Source organism: Malurus melanocephalus, unplaced genomic scaffold (assembly GCF_030028575.1).
Source record: "Malurus melanocephalus ecotype Western Australia unplaced genomic scaffold, MMel_1.1 scaffold_130, whole genome shotgun sequence".
Taxonomy (NCBI): Eukaryota; Metazoa; Chordata; class Aves; order Passeriformes; family Maluridae; genus Malurus; species Malurus melanocephalus.
Window position 1 is genome coordinate 479,149 of NW_026623362.1, and position 16,996 is coordinate 496,144.

The window sequence follows — 16,996 nt, forward strand, 5'->3', positions numbered from 1 at the left end:
TTGGGCAGTGCCTCAGAGCCAGGCAGTGCTGTGTAAGGTCTTGTGGACTGAGCAGCTCCCTGGAAAGACCTTGTACCTTGGCACAGGTAGGATCCATCAGGGTTTTGCACTTCAGCTCCACATAAGATAGCAGAAGTACATCTGTGCTGGGACGAGGCACTGCTGAGTGGCTTTCAGTGCTCACACCAGCCTGCATTGGTGTGTATGCCTGTGTTACCTGCAAGGTGTCCTGTGTTCGCCTGGCATGTGGCATCTGGGCGGGGCTCCATTTGTGGACCAAGGTGTGATTTATCTGTGTGGCCCATTTTGCCCTGAATCCTTCACTGCTCCTCTCTCTTCCTAGCTGGGCATGTCCTACATGTTTATAGCTAGCTTCATTGTCCCACAGCAGTAGGTTTGCATGGTAACATCCCATTTATTGCGGATTGCGTGTGTGTGTGTCCAGTGGAGTCCCATGCGTGCAGCACTTCCCACTGTGCATTGTGGAACATGAGAATCCCATTAGGCTGGGTGTAAGGTTTCCTGCCTTCCTTCTGCTCAGTGAACTGCACCAGGCTCAGCTGTCTGGGATGTGTAAAGGTTAATGGCTGCCATTCTTTCTGCAAGAATTTTTTCTGTGCTCTTTCTAACTTGTGAATTTTGCTGTGCATAAGTTTAGGTACCTGATTATTTTGTGGBCTCCCATGAAGATAAAGACATCTATCTTCTGGTGGCTTCCTTCAGAGGATGGTTATTTCAATATGGTGTTTTATCTGCTGTCAAATAATGTAAGCTGGATTATTTTGTACTATTTCTGTCATAGCCCATTGGACTGTGAAGATTTGCCTGGCTACAGCTACTCATTCTGTAAYTATTGCTCTTATTTGGATTAGGACACTATGCACTTAGTTTAAATGGTCCCTACCTGATATGTTGCTGTTGCTTTGATATCACAGGTTTTGAGATGGGTTTTATGCACTGAAATTGATTAGCTTCCTTCAGTGTGTGAAGTGTACTTGCAGTAAGGCAGGGGTAGTCCTTCTTTAGCTGAAGCTCTAAATATTTAATGAAAGTTGCTGTTAGAATGAGTTAGAGCATTGCATTAGGTAGCAAAGAAAACAAAAAATAAAGGGAAACTATATTTTTCAAAGAGACTTTGTAGCAGTAATATACTGGAGAAGTTAAATCACTCTGGAATCCTGATTGTCTCATCATCACTAGTTTTTTAATTCGACATAAAATAYATTACAGGAGCAATCCTAGAAATAGAACAGCTGTCCGCAGTGCTGGAGCTCTTTTCTCTGAGGAGCAGTATCCCCTTTGGCTTTGGCTTGTGGYATAATTTTTTGTCCACTACATCAGCTCATCTTGCAGTTACTGTGACCTCTGAATGTTCCCAGTTGTATTCCAGAGAACACAGTAGCAGCTGTCACATTAGGTTGGATGTCCTTACAGATAGAGAGTAGAGAGCATGCCTTCYTCTCTCTCATTTTGTTTTGAAGTTTGCTGCCAGTATTAGTCTGCATTCAAAYATGTTTTCATCAGATGTAATTCTGTGTTGCATCCATCTACCGTGGCAACTTTGAGATATTTAGCTATAAAAACAAATACACTAGGATATGTTTTCTTTYGTTGTATTGATGTTCATTCCCAGTTTGTATTGGCCCRGTRTGGGGAGAAACAGATATGATTCCAGTCCTTTTTCTCTSCAGCATATTGTTTAGTAATTTTTGTATAAACAATTGGTGTTTTGATTTACAATGCAGCATTTAAACACACCAGTTCTGTGTTAATCCTGCATTACTTCACGTCTGACTGTCAAACACACACATTTCTTGCTTTTCATATACACAGTAGAAAGGAAAGAGGTAGCTCTGGAGCATCTGGACACCAAATGAGTAAAAGCATGTAATTGCTTTACAGTTTTGTATTTAATCTTGCTTACTGTCAGTATAAAAAAAATTAAAAAGAGCTATCTGTATTCTACTGTGTAYTTACAACATAATATTTAAAATCAGAAAGATACCTTTTGTTTGATGATCTCTCATGAGTACATTTTCATGTCATCAAAGTATTTAGGTTCTCTGCTTTTTCCTGAGAAATCAGACTTGGCAACTGAGCTTTTATTTTTCAAACAGCTCCTTACCTACAACAGTGATGTAACACATCAACAAGCTGAAGAAAGGGTATCAGAATGCCATTCTCCCTTTTAAATGTCTACTTTGCTGTTTAATTAGATAAGTTATAGACAGATAACAAAGGAAAAAAAGAAGGTAGATCCTGAGTTTTATTTCTTTTGTACAGGAAAATTGGATTATTGTAGTAGATGACCTTCTATTGTCCATACAGCATATTTCCTATCTTCTCTTTAGCTGCAGAAAACATCTCTCACAGACATTAGCGAAACCACTTTTCTGTAAGATCTGCTAAAACCACTGCTAACAGAATTGTATTGCCTCAGGCTTAGCTACTTTATCATTAAATAAATGCATTTGACAGGTTCTGTGCAATGATGCTGTTCCATCACTGCCACTCAGCTTTGCATTACCAGCGTTTCATTGTGTTACCAYGTTCAGAAATGACAGGGATCCTTCATCCTTCTTCAGTTGTGCCAGGACAAGTGGGCCTGTGATGTATTGCCTCAGGATTAGCAGCTGTAASAGTTATTAATAGTGGATTATTTTCTTTATGATSCTTTTTTAAAAGATCAGTTTATATGTACAAAATGCCTTCTAAATGGCTGTTTTAGTGGCATACTTATTTCATAAATGARCTGAGCCAAAGGGAAGCACAGAACAATGTAAAGACTCTAAGGGAACTACAGGAAAGACTGAGGGAGAATAACTACTTTATGGCAAACTCTGCTTGTATGGTGCTTTATTCAGAAAAAGAAGGATTTTAACCCCAGGKACTGCTGTGTAGTCCTTCACAGCCCTTCACAGTGCAGAGTCAAGAGAAATGTCTGCTTGGTGGCTAAACGGGACACCCTGTGGCATGCTGTGTCGCCACTCTGGGTGACTTTGTGCTTGGTATGGGATGTGCAGCATTACATTGCACGACAGAAATTAGTAACACCCAGCTGTTAATTTTTTCCTATTTAATTTACCATGGCACCATCATCAGGATCTCTTGGCACACATTTCATGCTGCAATTTCCAGCAGACTTAGAGGCCAAGTCACGCCTTAAGCCTTCTTGACCTGAATGGTGATGGCTTCTGTGAAGCAGTGACAGTGTCAGCCTTCTCCCYTTGCCTGGGGGACCCTGGCTGTCTCTGCTGTCTCTGGCCCAGGAACTCTGCTGCATTTTAAAGYGATGCTGCAATCTCTCACACTTCCCAACACCAGCCTGTTTACAGGGTAGTAACAGGGTGGCTGTGTTGAGCTATTTGCACATCAYGCCTTGCCCTGCATAGGTCAGGATACATGGCTGGAGGACGACAGATTTCTTACATGGTTTTCCCTCCTTTTGTCCCTGCACAAGTAGAGCCACAATCCTTCTCCTTTATATTCAATGTATTTTTAGCCCTACATATCTAAAGCCTTTCCCTGCCAGTTGTTTTTTTATTTTTTTTTTAAAGCCTATAAACAGAAGCAGACACCTTAGGGACTGACATTTGGCAGTTGCTTTCAAGTGTCTGTATATCTGACCTAGAAAGTAGGGAGTGTTTTTCGGTGCATGCCAGTTACAGAGTCTGAATGGTCCATATTAATTAGAATCATCTGCAATCCTTTTAGCGTGTGAGCCTGTGGCATCATTAAGGATTTTCATGCTTTCATTCCTAAAGGATGGATAGAGTTCAGTCCAGATCTTTGATTATTTTTCTCATTAGCAAGCATCTCCATGCTATAAATTAAAGGAGAAGGAAAGATTGCCATTCCCAGGGTGCTTCGTAAAATGCCTTGGAAACCTGAGCCCCAGCTGCATCCAGAAGAAAATAATAATATTAATGTATAAAGCCCCACTTAACCATTTAGGTTATCAGCCTAGCTAAAGTTAGTTCTCTTTGGTTATTTACAGGCGTATCATTTTGGGGACTAAAACACTAATCCTCTTAAAACAAAACAACTTACTTGCTAAGGCCAGCTCAGCTTAAACAGTTCTCCTGCACTGAATTTCATCTTGATTTAATTAAATTGTGTGAGATCACCTCCCATGTTAAACTATTTAATGTAGTTAAACTGATACAATTTGTGCATATTGATGTTTTCTCCGTCCCTAGCCTATTAAAAAGACCCTTAGAAAATTCCCATTCATGCTTTTATGTTTTATCTAGAAAAATGAAAAGATTCTATGAGTAGATATCTTGGTAGCACTATTTTTAGGATTTTTCTTCAAATATGTRAAGTGGGAATTGCTGCCACTGGCAAGATACTGCTAAATCTTTTTTTTTTTTTTTTCAAGAAGTTTTGAAAGTACTTATTTACTTAAATAATTCAAACTCAGAAAATAATTTCTGAGCTGGTGTATTAAAAGTCAGATCATTGGATCATGAGAACTTTTGATATTTTCATTCTTAATGTGAAAAAATTTTGATAACTCTCATACAGTTAGTTCTTGTTTCAACCCTAGTTGTAGCAAAAATCTCATCCCTTTTTGCAATTATTTTGCTTTTTCTATCCCAAAATACATTCTATAAAGGAAGGGAAACACTAGCTCTTCTTCCAGCTAGTAGTTACTGGCTTTTAGCGCTGAAGCCAAATTGAAAGTTTGTTGAAATTTTTCACCTTCTTCAGATGTGTAATACCAGACTTGAAAGTTGTTGGTTCCAGGCTTTGTGTTACCTCTTTGAGTCCTCTGAAAGGTTGTGGATTGCCTTTCCTAGGTTTGACTACTAAATATGATTTTGTCTTTTATGCACTTACACACAAAGCCCCTTGAAGTTTATGAGAAAACTTTCCTCRTATGCATATCCATGGAGTCTGGATCAAAGACTCCTCATGTGAATACTGTGGTTCCTTTCAAGCATCTGCAGGAGCTGATAGCAAATAAAAATTCTCCTGCCAAATTCTTTCTTTGCATTTGTGATCCTTTGAGTTCTGTTTTATTGCACTSACTTACTCTAGTTATAAAAACCAAGAAAAAAATAGTATTTGAAAAAAGAATTTTCAGAGTTTACTCAGGAAACAAAACAATTTGTGCCTTCCCCCTCTAAACCTGTTTTATTGCTGCTCTTTCAAAATGACCGTTCCTGGTATCTGTCACTCAGAGTAAATCTGTGTCAGTTCTAACTGTATGACCTCCTGTCCTCACAGATCCAGTCTGCTGCCCACAGTGACCCTCCTGGTAAACCAGCATAAATTTGCAGGCCAAGGTTTCTGTAGCTATAGAATATTAATTGTGAGTGTGACGAGGTTCATTAAATTGCCAGGAGATCTGTTATGTAGACCTGAATCAAAGGACAGACTTTAAATATAGTGGATGAGTTCAGCAGACTGGATGAATTAACCACAGCTTTAATTAGTGGAATTTCATGAAATGGGAATCAGCAAGGTGCTGGTCCTGTGATATGTCCTTATCATTGTAGGTTTGCCAGAATTGTTCATCCTGATTTAAAAGTCAAGTGGTTTTTGAAAATTATTAGCTCCATTCCAYGTTATAGCCTTGATTCAAGAAGGATTTTGAAATACTCGTGTTTTAAATATTATTTGTCCATGATTTTTCATAAATATACCTTAAAAAAAATTAAATTCATACCATTCTGAAAAGGGCTGTTATGGTTGCCAGGCAGCTGAARGATAGTGCTGTGCTCTCAGGGAGGTCAGAGTTGCTCTTTTTATTGGTGAAGACTGGAAGTCAGAGGTGTCAGCCTGCTTGGAAGTGTAAATGCAAACCCAAGAAAAACCTTCTGGCTGTGCTCCAGTAGTGGTGCCAAACTCCTTGTTCTCTAAATGTATGATGGCATTTTATTTTATGATTAGCATTTGCAGCCCAGCTCTGAACACAAGGACACCCAGTGAAGTCAGAGTAGACTCCTGCTCGAAGAGCACAAGTGAGCGTCTTGTTGAGAGGCACAAACCCTCCCTAACTGCTGATAGCCATCTTGCTTATAATGTGCTTCAGAAAACAAGGAGCACAAGGAAGGTATTTTCTTTTTGCCAATCCTTTCAAAGTGGAACAGATCTGCAAACACAGAGCACAGATGGTAGCAGAATAGTAGCTTAGATGCAAACCATCCATTGAGGCTAGTGGTACTTTTCCATCTCTGGCTAGTAGCTTTGAATCTTCTTTTTTTTTATATATAGTTTGTTTTGGAGACCCACTTCAAATGTAAAAAAAAAAACCCAAACAATAAGAAAGAGAAAATTATAGGGGAGAAAATAAACATTATACAAACCTACAGTGAAAGGAATAAAAATAAACAGCTTATCTGCACATGTGCATATTTTTAAACACCTGCAGTACTTTCTCATAAACAGTTCCTTATTTCAGGTTTTCTATTTAATCAGCAGCAAGTTAGGAGCTTTGGAGAAACTGACACAACAAACTAGGTAGAACTCTTTAAAGTAGCTRAATAATTTTGAAGCCTTACTTTCATTCTGGAAATATTCAGACATCAAAAAAAAGGTAGTCTAGGTACATGATGGATTACACATTGATATTGCAAATAATACTGGATTGCAATTTGCTGACTGTATTTGGCATCATATTGAAAAATTGTATTCAAACACATCTTGGCATTTATCCTTTCGGTGATTTTAAAATACGTGATTTTAAAATCTCTTATCTCACAATTGATGCACCCAGTTTTTTTTTTTTAAGTTGTGTGAGTTGGGTGTAACATGTTTTTCAATGTGTTGTGGGTGTGAAGGTGCACAGTTCTTAATGGAAGCAATTCTGAATCTTTTGGAAATTTGTTTGGAAATCCAGGATTAAGATGTAATTTTAAACATGAGGCTCCTCCTTACATCAAAGTCAGAAACAAGAACTGTGCTCTTCTCTGCAGTTTTGGGCTTGTTGGTTAGCTCCTCTTTCCTGATTCACTTCTTTGCTACCTGCATTTGAAGTTAGAAGAAAAGAAAGCATGAAGCAGACTGAAACCTGCAGGCTCTCAAGTAGCAGCTGGTTGCTTCCTTGTCTATTTCTCAGTAGATCAAAATGAAAGTGAGTGACCAGTAAAGATACTAACCACCCACAGCACCTGCTCACAGCTGGACTCTGAGTTGGGTGCTTGGAACTGCTGCATGGAACAATCTCCTGCCCCTCTGTTGGTATGGAAAGAGTCCATGGTAGYGTTTCACTGGTGCAGCCTTTCATTCAGGTACCTGAAGATTGTATAAATACTACTGCATCATCAAGATGTCCTCCTACCACAGATGGGGGGAAGGGGACTAGTCACATTCACATCATTTTGGAGATATTAGTCTGGTAAGCAAAGGTGSCTTGAGACTTCCTACTGGAGAGTTGAATCCATATGCTGTGGATGAGTSCCTTCATTTCTGCTCTCGTTGCTTCTATTTAGGAACAGATACGCTCTGCTTAGTGGATTGGCYTTTGATCCCTGAAAAACCCGGGCACAGCCTAATCTGTGGAGTCATGGCACAGTCTGTCACTGAATTTTAGGGTTAGGAGGGCATTGGTATTTCCCATCTGAAAGGTCATTTCAGGATGTTGTTGCTGCAAGGGGAGATGCTTGGTTTGRGGCCTGTCAGAACTAATGGTGTTGCATTAGGGACACATATGGATATCTCAGTTCAGCAGATACCTTGGGTCTCAKTACACTGTCAGTGCAGTTTTCTCCTGGTCTGGAGAGCACAACAGCTCTTGGTGACAGGAGATGCCAGAATATGGTGTTTATTTTTCTCCAATTCTGCTTGAAGGTGTGATTTGCAATGCTGTGAAGAGGCTTCTACCCTGCACAAAGCCTCTGGGAAAGCAGTCTGCTGTTATTCCTGTGAGTAGCCTTTTTTTTCAGAAGCATGGATTTTCAGGCCTGGTTGCTCTTGACCTGGGAAATGGGAATGGGGGGAGAAAAGAAGTCATGCAGAACACATGTTGTGCAGCATCAGCAACAGATGAGGGAGGATTTAATTTTGGCTGCAGGGAARCAGTCAGAGCTAAGCTGTCAGTGTGTTGTACATGAAATGTGTTGGATTGGGACACTTACCCAGAGCCAAGTTCTGTTGCGATATGACCGTGATTRCAGATATTAAATATCATTTTATGATGGCAAATTACTGAGTATAAGTATTGGAACTGATGCCTTACGTGTTTCAAACACTACTGCAAAGGCAATAACCAAAGTTGCTTAAATCAGCTGAGAAGTTCTCATGGATTCCAGGCAGTTTTAGATGTCAGATTCTATGCTTCATTAATGTATTCTGATGTTGGGAATTTTCCAAAAGGTTTCAAGTGTTTTATTTTTATTTTTAGTTTCTTTATTTTAGTCTTTTCCACATTTTTAATCTACATGATTGACATTATGCAATCAGAATAAAATCTTCTGGAAGTAAGGTTACAAAGTACATTGAAACATATGGCAGTTCCTGGTTTTCCGTGGTAATAACAATAATACTACAGAAAAGGGAATGCTTCTGTTCAGATTCCTCCCACCTTAAATTTTTCTACAGTTCTCTGTCATTCTAGAACTGTGCTCTGAGTATCTTCCTAATGCTTTGGAATCATTAAATTCAGAAGAGATARGTGTTGTTTTACCATCCATGTTTTACCCTCCTATCCTTTAGTAAATATATGACATCTGGGCCTCTTCTCCTTGTTAGTTTCTTTCTGCAGGTTATTAAAAGACAATGTGTCACGTTGTCTGGTACTTTTTCAGTAGTGAGAGCTGTAACAGCATCAGCATTAATACTGTCCTAAATTTGAGAAAAAAATAGGTTATAGAGATGCCTATCTAAAGGAAGAGAGTGAAAGCAGATCAGTTTAATGACGCTTGTACCTTTTCTTTTTAGTCCAGCATCTAAAAACCCTTATTCCCTTTRGAATTGCTTTAGAACAATCTGTTATTTGGCAATACAGCTTTTTATCCTTCAGCCAGCCAGTGTCAGCTGCTGTGCTCTGTACATGTAAAAGGGGAATGGACCATGACACAGGGCTATTGTTTGCCACTATGTGAGAGACTGATAGAGCAACCAGCTCTGGAAAAATGCTGGGTGGTTCTGGTTGAAATARTGGCAGTGCTGTCTGGATATGGGAAATAGACTGATCTGGCTTATCCCTGACTGTGCTGTCCAGTGAGTTTCCAGGGATCCTTCCCATGTCTGTGCCACTCCTTCACCCATGGGAGGAGTCTGCAGGACTGGAGACTGCTAGGGAGCACTACTTTTACCTGCTTGGTCTAATGCTCCTCTCTTTTCCCCTCAAAAAATGAATTAAAATGTTTTGCATCTCTTCTACATAGATCTGTGCCAAAATCCATTGAATCAATTTAGGGGAACCTTGACTRACTTGTGCTCTCTGAAAGGGTTCAGAGTGGGAGCACCTCTGCCTGACTGCTGACTCCTGGGCCACACACTTGTCCTCAGGGTCTGTGACATTGTCCTCTTGGCCTCTGTCTCTGGGTGACTTGAAGTTGAGCCAGTGCAGTTTTCTTTTATCAAGAAGTAAGAAAGAAAAAACGAAGARGAACAGCACCTAATCCTTTTCCTCATGAAAAAGTGTCTGGAGGAGGAGCTCATGCACTAGATTTGAAAAAGACTGGCAASCACCTCACTGCTGGGATCCAGTGGCATTTCACAATCCCCACTGAGAGGTGTCCACAGGAGAACGAGTGTAATTACAATGTGCATYCATAGGATCGAGGAATGTCATACGCAATGTCTGTTAATCACAAATGGATTAGCTTCAATTTTCTAGTCAGGATGACAGCACAGGCTATTCAACRTYATCTTTGGGTTGCTAATCCTCAAAKAATCTATTTATTTATTTTTTGATGTTATTGCCATGGGAACTGGTTAAATTGCAGGTCCAGATTMCATCTTTACTGTTCACTCACTTTCATTTTATCTGCTGATATTCTTMAGGTGCCAGGAAGAGACAAAGAACAAATCAGTAGTGTTCCTTGAAACACTGAGTCACTGCCTGTGCTCTCCAGCCTCCACTATGTGARTGTAGCCACTTGTGTTCTCTCTCCCAGGGCAAGAGACTTGAAACCTRAAAATTTGCTACTTGCAGCCTCATTTTCTGTGATAGCATTGCTCAGGCAAGCTGGAGAGGACAGCTCAGCAGACTGCTTCCTTGTCTATTCCTCACACCTTTGCAAGTGGTAACACAATGATGCRCAGTGGAGCACAAATCTAGGAAATGTTTTGCGGATGCACTGAAACTGTTGAAGACAGGTATAATCAGGAGTCAATGAGAATTTCTATTAAAAGTTTGTATCAGTGTCCAGAGTGGTGAATGTCAGAATCCAGATAATAAATACTTAAGGGAAGAACGTGTCTCTACATGTCTGTATGTGATGGCCCAAACCATAAATGTTGCTGTTCTCATAGTTTTGGGATATGAGTGCTGTCTTGAGTGTGGGAGATCTCTAATTTTTTTGGTTTAGGCATTTTTATCCAGGTACCAGGTAAATGTGCCCTCTCTTGTGACCAGGCYTGGATTCTTAGAGGTGGAACATAAGGACTGTATTTTTATAAACCTGTTSCAAGCTCTTGGTTTAATCAAATGATAATGGTGTTCTTTCTGATGAAATAGCTCTTAWCTGCTGGGAAATTTGGTACATTTGAAAGTGAATGTTGGGGGGAAGAAACTGAAATGTATATTTGCTTTTAAGAGTTTGGAAAACCTGGACATGAATGTATAARTAGCCCCTAGGCAGCAATAAAATTAGAAACTGGAACTTACACAGCAAGTTCTAATAWATGCTACTGACCTTGGTGACATTACAAGAGTAATCTTCACACAGATAGCATTTTTAATGGAGTATCTATAATGCATTAGTCATTGATGCCTTTGCCTTGCATCAGACGTTCAGATCTTATGTCCATTTTCCACTGTACTTACACTGCAGTCAAGTTACAAGAAAAAAAATCTGTTCTTTATTGCTGTATTATTTTATCTCTGGACCTTTTGTAATACGTTTTAGTTTTGGAGAAGCCTTTCTCTGTCAGTATCTGTCAGACTTTTATCTTGATAGACATCATTGTGGATCATAAGAAACTGAGGGAAATAAGTGCTCTTATGTTGCATGAGAAAGCAGCTTTGCATTACAGTTTTTCATTCTTTTTGTATGCACAGGGTGTTGAGATTGATTCTTTTTCATTCTGACATGACACAGTGCAGCACATGCCCTTGTCTGTCTCTCCAGAGAGTGAGTTAACATTGGTAATAAAATGGGTGAGTTTACTATGTACAGGAGGTRGAATAATTATTTGGCATTAAGAGATCTATTTTTAACCTAATTCAGTAACTTATTTATACGAGTGATTCATTGGCAGAGGTTGCTGTTGTTGCAGAAAGGTTTGTGTATACTGAGCACAGCTGGTTATATGGCTGGGTTTGGCTGAACCTGGTAATATTATGATCTCTGTATCCTCAGAATTTGTATTCAGAAGAAATTAGGGGAGTTTTTAATTTTGACAACTATCATTATCCAGCATGTCTTGATGACTTGTTTGCTTAGTGAAGGAACACTTTCCTTTGCTTTAGCCTCGGCTGGTGAGAGCAATGCATAATCTTGTGTACTAAAGGAAAAGGTGCTCAGGAGCCAAATGTGTTCCTGATTCTGCCATGGATTCTGGCTGTTTTCTTGCATATAAAGTGTGGCTTCCTGAAAGTGGAAAAAAATAAAGTAAAAGACAGGGAAGGAGAAGGTATTTTTGAAAATGTTGGCCTCAATATGTCATTTTTTGCATTTTTGAATTGGAAGATTCTAAGCACTTCACAAGACTCTGAAAAGGCTCTGTGAGCATTTGCAAAGTGTTTTAGAGCTGGTAGCGTGGCAAGCTCTGCTGCAATGCAAGGAGCAATGTCTTCACTTCAGACCACACCTCTGGAGCATTTGTGATAGCCTCGTATGACAGCAGTCCATCAAGAGATTGTCATAGATCTGATTTCCCCAGATGTATTATTCCCCTCTTCCCCAGGAATTTTATCAGAAGGAAAGAAAAGAAGAATTTGTTTGTTTGTCCCAGATGCCCTCAGAGTATGTSAGAGCTGGTATCAGTGTGACATTTGTTGTCATATGCACTATGTGACGTTCCTGCCCAGAGCAGGGCTGTACAGGATGATTTACTGTCTGTGAAGGGATAAACTCTTCTGTGGAGTTCATGGCAACATGTTCAGTCTACCTTATCATAGAAACATAAATAAATTGTGCCTGAAGATTATTGTGAATCCATCAACCTAAGTTAAAGAGTTAGGAATTTTCCAGGAAAAGGAAAAAAAATTAACTCCGTGCTTCATTAATCAATATGTAACAGAAAATCCAGCTTCTTCCCTTTGTTTATCAATAATATGCAATTTTAATAAACTGCCTGCCCTGTCCCAATTTGACGTATAAACCTTGTTTGACATATGGTGGCTGTCGCTTCCACTTGGCGGTTGATTGTACTACATAGAGCATGTAACTAAGGAGATGGGGTTTTGTTCATCCTTTCAGTTAATTCTGTGTGTTCTTTTTTTYCCCTCCCCTTCATGCTGCACGGCTGATTACCACCCTAGGACCTTGCAATGGGACACAGACCCCTCAGTGCTGCAACTCCAGTCTGACTCTGAACTTGGGTATATGTCAGCTCTTTTTGTTACCATTTCTTTGCTAGAATTATGTTGAAAATACTTTGTAGTTGAGCCGTTTGTATCTGATTTTCATTTGCTTTTTTGATTCAAAAAGACCATAATTTAAGTTTCCTTTTTTTTTAGTTTCATAAATAAGAAGCTTCAGCAAAGTTGTCTTTGTGGAAAAAAAAACCCAACTATTTAAACAAGCTCATGAAAAGATAAATTGCTGTTTCTGTTGCCTGAAGCACAATACAAATAACTATTTCATTTCAGATGAAATGTTATTATTGTGGCTCATATATGCATGTACAGTTACATCRATCTTGTTTGTACCTGTTGATTCAGACTGTTCTCTCTGAATCATTTGCAAGATACTTTSCCCCCTCCTTTCTGCCTGCTGTAGTTATGCTGTTTCCACACACAGTAACAATGTCCCCTTTCTCCTTAGAAGATGTGTATATGCTTAAAATTGTGCACTTAAATATGATGATAGTCTAAGAATAATTGCCATTTTAGTTAAGTTCAGGCCACTCAAGGGTTTTTAAAATTGTACTGAAACTAAAATTGTTGTTTTCTAGTTTGGTATGGAACTTCTTTACCCCATACATGTGAAAAAAGWGTTAATTGAAGTAATAGAAATGCTTGCCTGCAGAGGTATTTAGGATAAACTGTTTCTCTAAAAGGGTGAATAGCAGTACCTCAAGTTCTTCAGAGCATGATTCGTAGGCAAAACCAAATCACTACATTGAAAAATTTGCTCTACTTATGAACTTACAGGGTTGACTGTCTTGAGTCTCTAGGCAAGWGTGTCATGCTTTTACTTGTTCATGTGCTACTTCATTCACCATTCACACAAACAAAAACTTCCCTTTAGCTGCTGATTGACAGTGCTCCCAGCAGCAGTTAGGTGTGTTGTGTTGGGTCTATTCACCAGGGAAGGCCAGAAGGAAAATGTCCAGAGAGCTTTCTAAACAGAAATATTTCTCCATATCCAGAACTGATAGGAATGTTTGTAGTTTTCACATGAGTGTGACTTCAGATAGGTCTTGCCTCTAGAACTTCAGCTGGTCTGTACCAAAAAGGTAGAGTTTTAAAATTTATTTTAACATACAGAAACCTTTTAGAAATCCCAGCTGCTTTTTTTACARAACTTTGGTTTAAAGGTGAGCACTCCTATGAGCAAGATGTCTTAAACAGCTGTGCAAGGCAAGTTCCTTTATTTGACTCATGAAAAGATAACCCTGTATGTAGCTACAAGACTTCCATAATTTATGAATGGTCAGTGCAAAGACAGAAAAAAWGCATGCCAAAGAGGAATTCCACAGRTATGCACTTTAATAGAAGTCTTGMCCCCTTTGAAAGAAAACTGTTTTCAAACCCAAGGCAGAGTTAAACTTTCCCCTGCTGTCATGACACTAGCACAAAAAACGCCCAACAAAACCAATGCAGAAGAAATCCTGCAATTTGCAATTAAATTATGTGTGTAGCAAAACAGTTGTAGCAGATACAGCTTTCTTCTGATACCTATGGACAGAGGAACCAATTTTAATGYAAGGATTTTACTCACTATCCTACTGACATCCCACAGGCGCTTTGGAAAAGTATCCTTCAAAGCTTATGTGCTCTCTAAGATGAATGCTCATTGAATACATAAGAATTATGAGAACCTCAGATGCAAAGAGGATGTGAGAACAACAGAGAATTTAGTGTTGCCCTAAAAAGAACTAGAGACTAGAACATCATAGCCCATATTTGGTAGAGTCCAGATACTGAAAGGATGCTCCAGTTGTCCCTAACTGCTTGGGGCTGAAGGCTGGGGCAACTTTCAGTTGCATAAGAACCGCTAGAGGTGGCTTGACATGGACAAAAATCAATCAAGAGATCACGTTCCTTCAGATGAAGAAGGACCTCCCAGCCTTCACCAGTAATGACCAGGATWTGGGTGGCACAAGGAATTTGTACAGGCACTAGCAATTCCTGAATTGGAATTGTTTTAGTTGAAAAATCCCATGGGAGGTAGCTCCCTTCTGGGACAGCAGTGCACAGAGAGGTTAACCCAGCTAGCGGTTAAATCCAGTTCTCTGCTGGGGTCATGTTCCCCTTCCTCGGGCACTCGAGGAGATACTGAGTGACCTCATGTGAAACTGGTGTTAGAATTAGATGARGTTCTAATTAGGTCCAGATTAGACACATAATTAATTAGGGATTATACTTAACCAAGACCACTGTCAAGAGACTCTTTCAAGGCAGAAAGCTTAAGAATCTCAGTCAATGGGAAGAGTGACCTGGGGCAAAAGGGGACTGGTTACATGGGGAAGTCGAAGTAGGCAATAGAGATTGCACATCTGGAGCTGATGGACAGAAAGGTACACAAGAGTTTGCTGAGGTGAGATATTTATTAAAGCTTGAATTCACACAGACCCTAAGTTAAAGCAGCTACAAAACAACTAAAACTTTTACTAGCAAACTAAACAACTAGCAACTAAAACAACTAAAACTTTTACTAGCTGAAGAAGCTTTTCTGGCCCCAGGAATGGGGCAGATGTTTTTCTGTAGAAAAAGTCAGAGATGGTTGTAAGGAGGGAAACTTGTTAATTTTTCCTCTTTGAAAAGAGGAAAGACTCAGAGCTACAACATCTCTTTCTGCTCTAGTGGTTTGTTACAYGATACAGCTGATTTGTACTGATTACCTGCTGAATCTAATTACAGTCATCTTCATAACAACTCAGGCAGTAAAATAGATTAGAAAAAAAATACAGCTGATGTAGCATTAACCAGCTGAAAAGTTCAGTAGGTGTTATCCAATGAAGAAATTTTCCTTTTGAGAATCCCATTTCCTTTCAGGTGTCAATCTTAATTGAATACCTAAACCACTGTAAATTAATCAGATCAAAAACCCTCTGACTTCTGTACATCTGACAATCTGGAAAATGAAAGAGGATATGGACAGTRTATAAATTTTTCTGCTTTTCCAAGTTGTTCTCTCCAATAACATGACAAGTTGAGAAACACTCTGTCCAGGAATTTATTACCCCATAAATGCACAAGCGTGCTCACACTTGTTGATTTAGGTAACTGGCCTTAATTAGTTCATTGGTTTATTGTGTTTGGACTCTTTTCTCTGCTGAAAGTTCACTTTTTTTTTCCAGTAAAACACTTCAAAGTAACCTTTTTTACATTCTACATTACCTGGAATCAAATAATATTCTGGAAATAAAATTATTTTYCCCCCCCGCTGCTGAGTGAACTGTGTACGACTAAAACTGTTCATGACCATGCTCAGCTGCTTCTCTTCCTTTTCCCTTACCTGCTCCCAGTTAGTTTGCTTCACTGATCTATTTCATRTGGTTTATTTAAAGTGAGGAAAGTAGACAAGATAGAAGGTTATACTTGCCCTGCTCCAGTTGTGCTTTAGCTCACCTCCAGTCCTTGAGTTAGGACTCCACTAACCATAAACCTACAACAATGCCACTATTAATGATTCCTATGGAAAGGAGAATCTCCTTGATGGAAATTACCCACCTTGCCAGTTAAACACTCTATTATTGCTCCCAGCTGAACATTTGGCAGTCCTGATCCATCCTGATTTAAACCCACTGTACCCTTTCCACAACAGTGTATCTCAGGCTGAGGATGAACTCCTTCGAGCAGGCAGAACATTGCAGTAATGATGGTATGGAATTTCGTTGCATGTTAAGAGGGTACAAGCAGGCCATTTCTCTCTCCCATTCACAGTTCCTCTCAGCAGCATGATCCAGAAGTTCAGTAACTGTACTTTATCATGGCAAGTGGTTCCCAGGTTAATTTTCTTCACTGCAGTTAGGTATTTCTCATGCAGACTGTGTTGAGTTTCATCTTAACAAACACTGCAGTGTTATTTTTTTTATCCTGTTCATAAAAGCAAACATTTGTTCCTGCTGCCCATTTATATTTAGCGTGACTAACCTTTTGATATCATTTATTCCACCTTAGACGCAGACTGCACAAACTAGGGGTGTCAAAGATCACCCAGGTTGATTTCTTACCTCGGGAGGTGGTATCATACTCCAAGGAGACACAGACACCTCTTGCCACRCATCAATCTGAAGGTAAGATTTTTCTTTTTTTTCAAAAAACATTTTCGTAGCAAATTTTTATTTGAGTAAAAGAATGTAATCAAAATAATAGTAAGTCATAACATGTCTGCTTATCATGTGTTTTCTGCAAGCCAGGTATTGTTTATGCGATTAATGGCTCTTCTGGTGAGAATAATTATAAAAATCACTTTAAATGCAGGTGGAACCAAACTGCTTCTGCCTTACAATGGGTTGCGCTTAGATAGCATTTTAATGGGAACAT

General features: G+C 39.3%; 1 protein-coding gene across 5 annotated transcripts in view; it reads left to right on the top strand.

Moving 5' to 3' along the window:
• DYNC1I1 (dynein cytoplasmic 1 intermediate chain 1) overlaps window positions 1-16,996 on the top strand; it is a 185,861-nt gene that overhangs the window by 27,407 nt on the left and 141,458 nt on the right. For all 5 annotated transcript variants that reach the window (XM_057370666.1, XM_057370668.1, XM_057370665.1 and 2 more), the window contains exons 5-6: window positions 12,602-12,661; window positions 16,631-16,746. In XM_057370666.1, the coding sequence (XP_057226649.1) occupies window positions 12,602-12,661; window positions 16,631-16,746 (176 nt within the window). The remainder of the gene's footprint in view (window positions 1-12,601; window positions 12,662-16,630; window positions 16,747-16,996) is intronic.